The sequence below is a fragment of the Acanthopagrus latus genome, chromosome 11 (assembly GCF_904848185.1).
Source record: "Acanthopagrus latus isolate v.2019 chromosome 11, fAcaLat1.1, whole genome shotgun sequence".
Taxonomy (NCBI): Eukaryota; Metazoa; Chordata; class Actinopteri; order Spariformes; family Sparidae; genus Acanthopagrus; species Acanthopagrus latus.
Genome location: NC_051049.1, coordinates 6,877,938 through 6,892,746, shown reverse-complemented (window position 1 = coordinate 6,892,746; position 14,809 = coordinate 6,877,938). Strand labels below are relative to the sequence as shown.

At 42.3% G+C, this 14,809-nt stretch overlaps 2 protein-coding genes across 3 annotated transcripts in view; both read right to left on the bottom strand.

The window, feature by feature from the left end:
• Positions 1-892: 892 nt before the first annotated feature.
• On the bottom strand, positions 893-4,338 carry cbr4 (carbonyl reductase 4). The gene is made up of 6 exons (XM_037113455.1): positions 4,150-4,338; positions 3,441-3,589; positions 3,027-3,147; positions 2,755-2,891; positions 2,053-2,187; positions 893-1,968 (listed from the first exon to the last, which is right to left on the bottom strand). Exons 2-6 carry the CDS (start codon positions 3,583-3,585, stop codon positions 1,790-1,792), a joined length of 717 nt encoding a protein of 238 aa, XP_036969350.1. The 5' UTR covers positions 3,586-3,589; positions 4,150-4,338; the 3' UTR covers positions 893-1,789.
• A 4,176-nt stretch (positions 4,339-8,514) lies between these two features.
• The window catches only part of sh3rf1 (SH3 domain containing ring finger 1), a 32,003-nt gene continuing 25,708 nt past the window's right edge, over positions 8,515-14,809 (bottom strand). For both annotated transcript variants that reach the window (XM_037114656.1, XM_037114657.1), the window contains 6 exons: positions 14,668-14,795; positions 13,752-13,922; positions 13,314-13,597; positions 12,374-12,693; positions 11,534-11,901; positions 8,515-11,423 (listed from right to left, as the gene is read on the bottom strand). In XM_037114656.1, coding sequence (XP_036970551.1) covers positions 11,255-11,423; positions 11,534-11,901; positions 12,374-12,693; positions 13,314-13,597; positions 13,752-13,922; positions 14,668-14,795 — 1,440 coding nt within the window. In that variant the 3' untranslated portion in view covers positions 8,515-11,254. The remainder of the gene's footprint in view (positions 11,424-11,533; positions 11,902-12,373; positions 12,694-13,313; positions 13,598-13,751; positions 13,923-14,667; positions 14,796-14,809) is intronic.

The window sequence follows — 14,809 nt, the reverse complement described above, 5'->3', positions numbered from 1 at the left end:
GGATCATAATTTTATTTTGGTTCACAGCTAGAACAGGTTTACATGCTTGAGTGCTCAAAAATCAGTTTTCTCACAGTGTCCAGTGCTGCAACTCTGTATTCACCCTCTGTCTAAAACACTCTGTTTTAGCTCCTGTCTCTTTAAACCCCCCCCGAATAGCCAGTCTGTTCTGATTGGTCAGCTCACACACGCCCGAGCCAGCACCTCTCGCTATGGTTCTGTCGAATTTTCAGCTTCCAGTTAGGTTAAGTTCTACTGTGAATAAAGCCGTAAATTAAACAAATGTTTCACACAGCACAGTCACAAAGTCACCAAATGAAAGGAGGGGAATACTGATGAGGCATTTCAGGAGCAGAGTTTTCTGTGGGAGAGATGAGCTTCTGTTGGTGTGGACTCAGATCCTTTTAACTTTGAAGATCTCTTAAATGCACAAGTAGATTTAAATAGGTCTCCTTTAAGAAAAGTCCATCAGGTTGGGTAGGAACAGAATGCATAACATAAACAACTATTTTCAGTACAAATTACATTTGAAAAAAAAAATTGTAACTGTTACCTGTCCAAAGATTACTTGATTATATTTTTGATTGTCTTTAAAATATTTGAAATGCAATTTTTAAGAAATGAAACTGTTTCATGATAACAATGCTCTAAAACCCATATTACTATTTTTGTATGGTTAATTTTAATTAAGGCCAACTGTGTTCACTTCTTTTTCTTCTTTTTTTTGTATAGCAATGTGTTATGTGTTACTTTTTTTTTTTTTTTTAATGCAACTTCCACAAAGTTATCTGACCCAGACCGGAAAATCTAAGATTGAGGAAATGAGTGCACATAACACAGGCAGAGCACGATCAAAGTTGCTCATTCAAAGTCACAGTTAAGACACTTAACAGATGGTAACAGCATGTTTTAATGTCAGCAACGCAGCATTTCATATCTCATCACTGGGCATTACAGACACCTCCAACCTCATCCATCCACACTTCAGGTCCAGAGCTGTAACCAGACACTCAAAACATTCCCCGAGCTAAAAATACCCCCCTCCCACCTCCACCACTACCTCTAATTTCCTCCAGCTGCGGCCTAACATGCCTGGCCCCTCGACAGGCCCCTCCAGAGGTGGGCTCAGGGGGCCGCTGGTGGAGGGGAAACATGTGCCGCTGGCTGCGAGGGGGTCTCCCGGGGGAGGTGGAGGAACAAAACACGAGCGGGAGCTTTGCAGTCATGGAAAAAAAAGACCAAGAGAGTTCAATCCACTGATCAAATTTAGGAGCTCGGGGCACGGAGGTCCGGACTGGGCCAGACACTCTGGAGTCAGCAGCGTTAGTCATGAACGATTGTCATACACACACACACACACATCAGGTCACGCATAATGTGGCTGGACAGGGTGACTCAGCAAAAAGATGGGTTAGGACGGTGATCTTCTGAAAGATGTGGGTTTGTGTGTCCCATGTCAACAAGTAACCGGTTTTGTTCCGAGCTCGTGCAAAGATTTTGTTTGTTCTATGCAAGAAATTTGATACGAAAACAGCTGATAACAAATACTCTCCATCCAATCCCACACTCAAACACATTCAGCAACATTCAGCTTCAGCCATGAAGCCTTTTAAGGTGTAAATATCCACGTTTTTATCAGTTTGATGCTCCTCACAGAGAGCTCACTGTCCTTTCTTCTTTTAGAGTCATTTCCTCAACGGTCTCCAGCTTCTACGCCTTAAACAAGACAACTTCCAGGCAAAGGCAGAGCGAGGCTTTCTCCTGTCTCACTGTCATAAGGCCCCAGTCCCTACATGGCCGGCTGCAGTCCTCCATCCACCACCAGCACCTGTCCTGTAATGTAGGGAGACTCCAAAAGGAAGAGCGCAGCCTGGGCGACCTCCTCCGGCTCACCAAACCTCCCCAGCGGGATGGAGCGCACCCCGTCCTCTTCCTTCAGCTCTGCGGTCATGTCGGTGCGGATGAAACCTGGAAGCAAGAGAGAGAACATAAGGTGACAGGTAAAAACAGGCCCAGAGCAGGTGCTGAGAGAGAAGGTGAGTGGCAGCGTACCTGGAGCCAGCAGGTTCACTCTGATATTGCGTGAACCGACTTCTTTAGCCAAAGAGCGTGTGAAGCCTTCTAGACCGGCTTTACTGGCACTATAGACGCACTGACCAGCGTTTCCTTTCAGGCCCACAACAGACCCTACAGACAACACACAAACAATAAGACTAAGTAATTGCCACATTTTGCTTCAAGGAACAAGTATTTTACTCTAAATAATAAATAAATGTCTGTGTTTCTGTCATGATATTTCAAAATGTCTTGTGTTTTCCACAAACCAAATAGATTCAGTTGACATTAACAAGAGCTAAAAACTTGTGCCTCTGGTTTTAGTGTCTCAGTATCTCACTTCTTCCTTGAGAGAGTGAAATTAAAATCACATTCATCATTTGTAATCCTGGTTTGATTTACTCACAACCCATTCTGTTTATACAATGATGTCTGGCTTTTAACTTGCTGTCAACGCTTGTTTGACATTAATGTAAAAAACAAAATAAAACGTACCTCATTCAACATGAGAAGATATTTAAAGTTAACAGGCCAAATATGTAAAAGAAAATCCAAAGAAATCTACCAGTATGGGCCTCTAAAGTAACACTTCAAAAGTAAATCTGAAGACAGAAGCAATGATGTGCACTGCCACCTAGTGACTGAACAGAAAACATGACACTAATCATAAAGGTGACTGGACAACAGATCTATCAGTACCTATATTGACGATGGCAGCTCCCTGTGTGTGCAGCATGCTGCGCAGTGCTGCCCTGCAGGTCAGCATGGTGCCCAGCAGGTTGGTGTGAAGCAGAGCCACCATGTCTTCCGGCTTGGTCCTCAGTAACAGAGCATCTCTGAACAAACACACACACACACACAAAAGGCAAGATTATTCTTTATATCAGTGTTTATGATGGCATTCTGTGTGTAAAAAGCCCCTATATATTTTTGTTAATACAGTGGGGCTCAGTACAGGAGCTCCTGCTCACCTGTTGATGCCGGCTGCGTTCACGAGATAAGAGATGTTTCCACAGGTCTTCTGGATCATCGCAAAGGTTTTCTGCACCTCCAGCTCTTTAGAGACATCACAGCTGAGAGCCACGTGGTCAACTGGAAGGCAGACACATAAGGGCTGTGATTATATTAATGCTTAAAGGATCTTTTATAACAGGCATTGGAGATCCACATTTCCTTTATTTCATATCACGGGAGCATGAAATCAGTACAGTGTGGCTGCACTGCATTTCAAGAAAATAATTTGTGGCAGGATCGGCTGAGCTGTAAGTATCTGTGACATGGCTCAGATTTCATGCTGCTCGCACTGCTGAAGAACACAAGAAACACCCCAACAAAACAAACAGTACCTGACTAAAACAGGGACTGACCCAGACCCATCACAGTACCTCCGTGTAGAGATGCCACGGTGGCGCGGGCAGCATCTTGGCCCCTGGACACGACAGCCACCCTGCAGCCTCTCTGTGCCAGCAGGCGGGACACGGCCCTGCCGATGCCCCTGGAGCCTCCACACACCACAGCCAGCCTGGACATGTCACTGTGGAGGAGACGGACACATCAGCACACCACAGAGAGCCTCATGTGATACACTGATACACTAAAACACTGATTAAAATGTTTGTTTATTGACAAAGAGTATGTTGCTAATAACTGTAGCATAAAGCAGGTATATACAGCACAAACAGGGTCGGAGCTACCATTGAGGACACTGAGGTCATGTCCTTTGTATAGTCTTTGATATCTTAATATATATATATGTTTTGATCTTTTGATAGATTGCATGACCGCAGTATTTCTAAAACAAGCCTGGCTACGACGCTGCGCACAAATTTTTTGTTCAGTCATCTATAAGGCAATAAAGAAAATACTACATTAAAAAGTCACAATATTTTAGAACTGAAATAAGATGTATAACTGCATCGAATGTCCTTTAATGTGAACACGGCACCTGTTTGCTGTTATTAAAAGATTCGATAGCAAAACAAGCAAGAGGACAGTGTTACATGTCAGAGTTATTGTGTTGTTTAACATTCGCAGTTTTCCAGCCGGATAACTGTGTTTGAATAACAACGTTTATCAAAGTAAAGTATAACCTACCCTATTTTAGACACTTCGGACACAACTTGTCTCTCTTTAAATAAGTCTGGTGACTGAAAAAGGGCTAAATATCAGAGGAGCGGGCTCCGTGGACGCCGCCATGTTTGTTTGTCTTTGTTGTTGCGCAGCTCGCGGTGAGACGGAAGATGGCGCCGCTGACACACAGCAGAGAGCAGAGCAGGAACGAAGAAGAAGAAGCAACAGCAGCAGCAGAAGAAGAACAGCAACAACAACAACAACAACTAGAAGAAGAAGTAGAAGAACAACAACAACAAGTAGTAGTAGTAGTAGAAGAAGAACAACAACAACAACAACAACAAGTAGAAGAAGAAGTAGAGGAAGAAGTAGTAGAAGAACAACAACCAGAACAACAAGTAGAAGAAGAAGAAGAACAACAACTACAAGTAGAAGAATAAGTAGTAGACGAAGAAGAACAACAACAAGTAGAAGAAGAATTAGAAGAAGAAGGGTAATGGGTAACACTACAATAAACATCATTAATACATATAATAGTTTATAGTTAAGTTACAGTGAAATGGTTCATAAAACACATTAAGCAGTTGTAAAGGTTAACAACATCAGTAGCAACTCTCTAACAGCCATCCAACCAATGTTTACACATATAACACACTATTTATTTAAGTATAATGAACATCAGTTGCAACTTTCCAATAAAGAATTGCTAATAAATATGCTGTAAAGCATTTCATTGCTTCTTAACATTGGAATAACTATTAACCAACTGTTCTTTGTTTTTTTTTTTGTTTTTTATGATGTATAATTGTTTGTTTAAAAGATATGCCCGATATTACAATTAAGATATCAAAGACTCAGAAAATGAGTTATAAGGTTAAGTCGTACATTATTACTTAGTATTGTAATATTGTATTGTAATAGTTGCAGTTTTAATGAGGTAATAATACAAACTTGGAAATGTTTATTTTTTCCATAACTGAATAAACAAGCTGTTCTCAGAGGAAAATAAGGTCCCAGTACACTGTTTGAAGCTAGAAAGGTGGCAGGGTCCGCCACATATAAACAAAGTAAAACAGTAAATATTGTGTTGTCCTTCAAGGTCAGTTTGTTTATTCACTTTATACAGTCATGAAAACAAGGAGAGTTTGTTTATTTAGTCTGTCTAGGCATAAAAAAAAATCAGTCAATGAAGATTTTGCTCTTTTGATACTATATATCTTCCCCAAAACTACACATTGCACCTTTAATTCTCTATTATGACATCTGAATCATTTCTGATTGTGTGTTGTGTTGTTAAACTAAATTTGCTCTGCAACTAGTAGCTAAAGTTGCTCGTTTTAAAAATGTTATTTCAGAATTATGGTGGAGTAGAGCTATAAAGAAAGAGAAAACATGAAAATTAAGTAAAGTACAAATGTCTCAGAACTGTACAAAGATACAGTCTTTTAGTACATTTCATGAGAGAATCTCCTCCACTGTTTGTCTTGAGGCTCAAAGCAGCCAAAGTATAAGTTCAGATTTGTCCACAGAGACTCTAAACAGCACAACAACTGAACAATGTGTCAAGTATTATTATATTACTGCCGTTGAAAGTAGATATTGTTGTGCTGTGTTTGGCATCATTATACTCCTAGTGTGTCTTTCCAACAGGGTGCGCTAACATTTTCTCCATATTTTATGTAAAAAAAAAACAACTCTCACATGAATAATTACAGTTTCTCTGAGTTAACTTTAAGAAGATGAGCTATTCATACTGACGGACCCGAGCACCCTGCCTGCTGAATATAGCCCAATGATTATTAATTGCATTCATTCATTCTCCTCTGTGATTTATGTGTAATTGTTCCCCACGGAAACATATTTCACAGAGAAAGCCAAACCGTCACTGGTGTCCGCTGGGTGGCCTTGGCCTCCACCTGGACGCTTCCATCAGACCGAGACACGCTGCAGGATTGATCGGCTGAGGTTAAATCACATTCACAACCTGCGCCTGAGTGGAACCTGTGACGCTGACCCGTTCACCATCCATCACGTCTGCACTGCAGCAGAAACACACAAGCACTGTTTGTGGTGTTGTTGTTGTTGGTGGTGGTGGTGTTTTCACTCTTCGTTCCAAATGTTATTACTGTGCAGCCCAGTGTTCATTAATAATGTCTGTGTGTCGGAGAGAGAAATAGAGCTTGATTTGTATTCAGATCACCCTCCTGAACACCGAGACATTATTCCCCTCTTTCACACTTTGGTGATCTGATGATACTTGCCAACTGAGCTGTGTTTTTGCTCTCTCTCTCTCACACACACACACACACACACAAACATGCAGACACACCAACACACAGGATATGTGTGCTTGAGCGTAAACCCAGAGTGCATTCACTGTTCAGAACTGAGCCTCGACTAAGACTTGCATGACAAAAACGCCCGAATATTTCTGGAACTCCTTTCTATGATTTTGTGGGTGTTATTTTGAATGAAGGCACTTTCTTCAAACTTATTTTTATTATTATTATAATTAGGCCATCTAAAATCCTGTCATCTGTTTGAAATTGGAACGTTCGTTGGCTTCACAAAGAGATTTCACGATGACTAATACCAACTGAACTCTACTCGTGAGAGACAAATACCTGCTCTCTGGCACATTAAAGCTTTTGAAAAAGGTACTTGAACGGCACTCCTTTCAGTAAATGGCTTGAACTCGCTGACGCACCTCGAGGCTTAACATTATCAAGACATTCTCGACCTTGAGTCTCAATTCCTGAGCTCTTAACAGCCCTCGCAGCTATGAATATTGACTTTTGCCTACACTGTGCACACAGAGCTTTCCCAGCATTTACTTACGTGCAAGTCATTCAAAGATCCACCTTCAGCGCTCACACTAACCTGTTGCCATACCTGAAAAAAGGAATGTGATATTATCCTAAACTGGATCTCAGTCTAGCCCAGAGTAAATTCTGTAGTTGAAGCATTTGAACCTTGGTTTTCGGGTTCTTTGAAAGTTTATGAGCTGAATTTTCCCCTCAAGCTATCAGGAGCTCTGTAGGAGTTCAAACACACAGAAATATTTATTTATTTTTCTCGCTTACTTTGTTAATGCAAAAATAAGCCTGCGGGTGCTCCATAACTGCCACATGCAGCTGGGAAAGACAATGGGTTCACATATTTATTCTTACACGATCAAAATTCAAACTATATAACAATATCATTGTAAACGAAAACTTAACACATGTTTTTCTCAGGAAATATTCAGGGGCCTGGCAAAGGAAGTGCCATTTGCCTACCTGAGAGTAACAGGTGCAAAAACTCATATTAGTTCTGTATTTCCTTATAAGATGAATTTTATGCTTATAAAATCGTCACAAACAAGTGCTAAGATGAAAAAAAGAAGCCCATTCAAAGAACAAAATGCATAAAGCAACAAACTTGTATATTTGACACATTTAGAGCTTTAATATATATATATATATATATATATATATATATATATATATATATATATATATATATATATATATATATATATATTGAAAATAAAATGTACCTTACTGGATTTGAAATGTCATCAGCTACATCAGAGTAAAAGCATTAATTTTATGTCAGTTTCATGATATGAGATATATTTTGTTACATCGTGATACGTCTTTTCCTTATTTTAAAAGCTGCATTACAGCAAAGTGATGTATTTTTGGGAACTTAAGACTGTTGTGACTGATTTAATATTTGCTTTTCTTGTGCAGTCCTAGCATTTATGAAGTGCTTATAAATATGGTAAAATTTTATGTCCATATGACCCAGCCCTATGAAGAAGTGTTAACAAGTCACACAGAGTGGTCTATATATACACTCTTTTCTCAGCATAATGTTCATACAACTCATTTCCATGGTAACCCATCGTCCGCAGGGAACTGTGTGCAGCACAATGACCTCGCTGGGCGCTTGTCAGTTCCTGTCAGTGTCTCCCAGCTGAGCACACTGGGAAGACTCACCTCTCCCTGCAACTCTCCCACTCCGCTGTGAGTCAAAGCAGAGGCTCCTCCGCAGCACAGGACCATCCATTTCCTGGAGACATTAATGGCTGCATGTACCGTGACTTACCCCAAATACGTTTAATTAGCAACGACTCTCCTACTGTTTGTTCACTGTGTGTGTTTACTTTCTGTCAGTCTACGAACCTGTTCGTCTCAGGTGGTTCGAGCTTTGTGACAGAGAGAAGGAGCAGAGGCGAGGACACCAGCGCTCAGTCCTGTCATCAGTGGTCTATGTCTTTGATGGTTCTCCTGGCAGGACATTTTTGCCCTGTGAGCAAGCTGACAACATGACAAAGACACGGGAGAAAGCAGATTCAAAGAACACAGCATTACCGTCATGAAACAACAACACAGCCTGAGGAAATTATGGAAACCATTAGCTTTTATTGTTATATAGATTTTTACAAAATGTGCTATTCCCTCAAATACTTCAGAACGTTTTTTTTTTTCACATAATAGACTTGTGCGAAATAAGTTGATTTCAGTTTCACCATTTTCAGACATACAACAGACTAACTATAGACAAAAAAAAAAAAAAAAAAAATCAAGTAAGTCACCTTGGCATGAGGAAAATCTGTTAAGTTGGATCAAGCAAACATTCGTTGCCATGTGTTCCAATAAATGAAAATATAGTTTAGTAACTCCTGTAAGAAATGCTTCATGTTTTGAGATCTGTGCAGCGTACGCATGAACGAGAAGTCAGTATGATTAGAAATATTAGAATAGTGCATAAATGTGTGTTGGAGTAAGTCTGATGTGTACATTAAAGGCTTTACCAGTGACACTCAAGAGGAAGAGTTTAGCATAGAGCCTGAGGTTGGTGTGGTGATTGCCAAGACAACAATGCCAACATATATCAGATTAATTCTAAATAAGTACCAATTCAGAAAGACAAAATAAAAAAGGCCCTAACAGTGATTTGTACCATCATTTTCCACGTTCTCTTCGAATTTCAAACAAACTACAATATATTCCAGCAGTCAGTTACACAGTGGTCCCCCTCAATTAACAACAAAATAATAAAACAGAAAAGACACACTTGAAACTACGGGTCAGATTCAGTCAGTAAATTCATTTCTCGAGGCCAGATTTGGCACGATTCAGTGATTGCCTCAACCTTAAAGTGTTTAAATACCCCCCTTAGACCTCGTAAGACTTCAGATGAATAAGACACATTACATTAAATGTTGTGGGCTCCACTGAAGCAGCACGAGTCCGTCGACCACGTCAGCGTTAACTTCGGAGAATTTCATTCATTTATCCAATGTTTTTTTTTTTTTCTCCAACAGACTTCATTCTCCAACATATTCATTCTAAACCTGCCTATTCTTAAAGGGGCACTGTGTAGTTTTGGTGAAAAAAAATCTGAATTTTAACATTTACAATTTTAATAAGATGATACAAACTTGGGGATATTTATCATTTCTATGTCTGACTAAAGAAGCTGTTTTCAGAGGGAAATAAGGTCCCCTGAACACTGTTTGAAGCTAGAAAAGTGGCAGGGTCCGCCACATATAAACACAATGAAACCGCATGAAATTGTGTTGTCCTTGAAAGTCAGTTTGTTTATTCAGTTTATTCAGTCATGAAAATGAAGAGTTTGTCTATTTTGTTTGTTTCATAATCAATGAAGATCTCTTTCTTCTGATTTCACCCCAAAACTACATAGTGCACCTTTAATGTTTCAATGTTCAAGCACCAAAACTACGACCAAAACCCCTCATATCACAAAAAAACTCAGTCATTTAAGTCAATACAACACTTTTTGTAGCCAATACAACAATTTGTAGACATGTGATGTACAACAAAACCCAACCAGAAAGAAAAAGAACATCAAGGGGATCAAAGTGATTGATTTCAATAAAACCTTGTCTCATCTTACACTACACATCTCTTCCTGTAGAGTGACATACAATGATATGTTACTTTAGGCAAACATTCTGTGCTTTAGCTAGCTGTGTTTTTATTGCCCCAAGTCACATTAGGAATGAGTTATAATGTAGAAAACAACTGAGCGTGTGCCATCCTGCGTGTTCAGGTTACTCTCTATGAGCAGCAGGTGTCAGCCTCCGTGGAATTCATAAAGGAACATAAATACACGCTGACAAGTATCTGTTGTGCACCGTTACTGAAATGTTATCGTCACTCTGGCGATGCAGAGCTACGTCTGGGTTTTGGGGATAGGAGTGAAGCTACTCTGGTCAGTAAATACAAAGAAGGTACAAAGTAAGCAATATTTAACTGCAACGTCTATCTTGGAGTGTGTTTTCCGCATATTGAAAAGGCAAACAGTCCTGCAACACGTCTATCACCACTTTTTCTAATCACAAGCTAATATTCCATCGCTGCAGGTAACAGTCCTCCGCACTTCAGCCACACCAGGAGCCACAACTCGAGCCCTGTGAAGGACCCAGAGAGATATTTTATGATGTGCAATGTTCACGTGGCTGTGAACTGTAGCTAGAGTGCTCGAATGTGCAATAAGGGCAGATTATGTAATGCCTTTAGATCTGCAGAAGCGTCCTTTTTCCTACACTACAGCACAAGTGATGATGATACTGCTCATTTGTTCTGGTCTGCCACGTCTGATTTATCTCCTCCGATCTGCTGACGGCCTGAAATATCAGTAAAACTTTAATCAGCAGTCAGAGGAATGCAGAACTGATGGGGGGAGATGTGGCATGAGGCATGTGCCAGCTTAACCTCTTGATGTGTTGCACTACAAAAAAGGCCAATCTATGAAATAAGTTAAAATGTGTAATATATCTATATCAACAGCTCATATTGGTTGTTTTAGGACTAATCATCTTTGTGTCCTTATGTACAATAAAGTGAGGAACAGTACAAGGCACACATTTAACAGCTGAATTTGTTACAAAGATATAAATAACCGACAAAAAGGAAAAAGTTCATGAGTAGTGTGCTCTCCTCTAACTCTGTCCACTGTGCTTTCAATGACGACAAGTTCTTCTGTTTTATTACGCAGCCTGCTCTCTCATGTCCCACCGGTGTTCTCTTTTCAGTGACTTGAGCCACTCCGTGTCACGGTTTGGACTGTGACACTGTAGCGAGGTTTGCGGCGGTCACGTTGTCCACCGTGAGTATTAGATGCTGTCTACAAAGCTGCCGGGGAACAGTCCGGTCCTGCCGTTCCTCTGCAGCGTGCCTTTGAACCAGCCGTCCTCCCTCTTCCTGTGAACAAACACAATGTCGCCCTCCTTAAGTTCCAGCTCGGCCTCGCTCTGGGGAGGATATGACACCACCACCCTGTACCTGGGGAGGACAGCCAGGGGCACAGTCAGTGATTGATACATACTGCAACAATGACAACTGATAGCTGTAATGTTACACGCTCTTTGAAAGGATCATAAACAGAGCCGTACCTCTCACATATGATGGGGCGTGCGTCATGTTGTTGAGATAAGAGAGAGGAGCACGGCTGCCGAGGAGGAGGAGCGATAGGTGCACATCCATCAAGAGGGCTGCTCTTCCGATGTGATGACTCCAGGGCCGTGGAAGTGGAGGAGGAGGTGGAGGATGATGAAGAGGCAGAGGCGACAGCAGCAGCAGCAGTTTCAGGCTCGAGGCAGCCGACAGAGCCGGAAGGAGGGGAGGTGTCGGGGCCCACTGCGCCGTGTAGCAGCTCTCCAGCAGCAGCCTGTTCTGCCTCAAGGGTAGGAGACGAGGGCGGTGAAGGACGAGACTTCTTCTTATTGGAGGACAACAGCTTCAGAAGACTTTTCTTTTCTCTCTGCAGCAACAAGAGTAATATTTTTTTGTTAGTGAACTGAAACAACTCCGGAGGCTTTAAGGAACAAGTAGTTTGCACAAGCAGGTGTACTCTAGTGTATGGAACTGGCTGATGCTTTATCACTGACACGCACACACAGTGATTTCTATTCTGAACACAGACAACTATTAAAATGCAGTTTATGAATGTGAAACATCATGGCCACGGTGCATTTGTGAAAAGAACGACTGACAGAAAGACGGGATCACCCTGTGCATGATAATAACCTCTCCTTGTTGATTACTGAATCCTGTCAGCGTGATTTGCATCCGAACAAATGTCACGAAGAATCTCAGACATTCTGAATCACTACAAGGCATTTCAATCATCTGACAAGTTCATCATAAGATACAATAACAGGAGATAAATTCTCCAAAGTGATCAAACATAGCGACAGCATAGTAGTTACAACATCTTCAAATATTCATCCAACCTTGCCGTCTTTGTCCATTCTGCAGGCCAGAGCCGTGCTGTTAGCTGCCGGAATGAGAGCAGAGCTGTTCACAGGGCCGACAGGCACCGTGAGGATGGGTACAGGTCTCAAAGCGTCACTGTCCAAGGATGCAGCGCTGACGTTGGGTGGGGTCAGAGAGGTGGCGGCGCAGCCCATTGCCACTCCAGCCCGGGTGCAGCCTTGTGCAGGACTGTTGGAAGGCTGCGGGCACACTGCGAGGTGTGGGAGATAGGTGACAGGTGTGGCAGACTGGATTGGTGTCACAGCTGCTGTGGGCCGATCCTGACTGTGACATGCAGCTGGAAATGGGAGATAGAACAATATCACACATTTGAGAGGTGTTATTGATAAGACTCAGAGACTAAATGAGACGATATATCTCGGTCCTTGCATTGCATTCATTTACAAAGCCACGGTTGATGGAATCATTTGCCCCCCCAAGTGCCTGCCAGTTTGTTGTTGCTAAAGTTGCTAATGCTAGCTATCTAACATTAATGTAGAGTATTGTGGTGCACTGTGGCCCCAAAGAGTTCCCATAAGCCACCACTGTTGAAAAAAAAATTAAAGATACCCTCGTAACACCAGCAAAATGGCTTGTTTCAATATCAGAATTTGATGCATTTGGTCCAATAAAATTCTAGTCTAGAAGTCTAGAAGAGCTGCACAATTAAATCTAGCCAGTCTCTAGTGCACACCACAACATTTAACAGCCGTGCATTTTCATACCTGAGATGTCCATGCTCATGCTAGCTTATATTAAAGTCGCTAACTCAAATGTCACAGAAGTGTATAAGTGTAGCAAGAAATTAGCCATTCCTACATTTTTCCTACTACAAACTTAAAATGTTCTCAATATGAACTTAAGATAAATCTGATTTCATACAACACTTCATATCCACTTTCCTGACAGGAAATTTACCTGTCCTGACCGCATTGCGAGCCTGATTCACAGTCATCTGGGAGCTGACGTGCAGAGGGACTTTTGGCTGTTGACCTGTGGCTGTTTGAGCTGCTGTGACCACAGCTGCAGACTGGGAGTTGGCAGGTACGGCACTGGAGCACACGGTGAGGGGTTTGTTGAAGTCAGGACCTGAAACAATGGCCCCGAGGGGAGCAGAAGAGGGGCTGACGATGGTGATCCCTCTCCCAGCCTGAGTACACAGGCTCATGGGCACTTTGGACTGTGTGCTCCCCGGGGCAGTCCTGAGGAGAGAGGACAGGAATATGAGCCTGACCAATAGAAAGCTTTTATACATCATAAAATATATGCATCTTATACAAATAGATGTGAAACCAGGCCTGTGAGAGTACAGTGTGCTGACAGTGACAAATGACTGTTCATGAAGTGATGACTGACCTGCTGACTGGGCTCATGTAGTTCCCAGGAAAGACTCCAATCTTGCCAGTGTGCATGGAGGTGCCCTTGAACCAGCCGTCCTGACAGCGTTCCAGCACCAGAAACATCTCTCCCTTCCTCAGTTCGAGCTCATCCTCCTTACGGGGTGTATAAGGGAACATAGCCACATAGCTGGATAAAGAACAAACAGTAAACAAAGAAGAGGAATTTAACAGACAAATACAAAACGCACACAAACAGACATGGAGCTAACAGTGAGGATTTTCGTCCTCATGGATATGAAAGCTGTTTAACATTTTCTACAGTGTTCCATTTGTTGTGGATTTATTCCGCTGCTCTGCTGTACATCTGTCATCATCTCCGCTGAGACCCTCCAGTTGGGACTGTGGCCTCTGACCCAGAGAAAATCAGCACCGGAGGACAAAACAATTTGCGGGTCATCACTCCACAGCAGAAAACAAGCCTGGAATGGAGTCTCAGCTGGGATGTTTTCAGTCTGATTTCAGCGTTATCTGGGGGGGGAACATGGATGCCTCAGAGTCTGACATGCACGCACAGGCAGACGTAGATGACGGCAGGCATGAGTGCATCTAATTCTCATCAGGTGTGTGGTGTCTTGGAGGAGTAATGAGGCTAAAGGTGAAGGGGTCAGAAGTCAGAGGATCTCCAATGGGACCCAGGAGACTGTCATCCACAGGTTTTGACCCCTTCACCTGAGCACATGCTCACACTGTGCGGCCTCACACTGACAGCTGAAGGTGGGGTGGGGGGGCTGCAGACAGGCGAAGACTTCCCCCTCTGAACTGAGCAGTAGCATTAAAGCCCTGGGCCATCGGTGCTGCAAACCGCTTCTGACATTTCACTGCACATTTAAGAAGACTGCATATTTTTGTGTGGGACTGTTTTTATAACTCACACTGTGGGTCTTTGTCTCCCACTTTGGTCGCTTATGCTGGGGGATGGTCTCTGTCCGGCAGCCAATGAGTATGCTGCGCCGTCGACGGAGGACTGTGGGGGAGGAGGTGGGGGCGGTGGGAGAGCATCCTGTAAGAGACAGA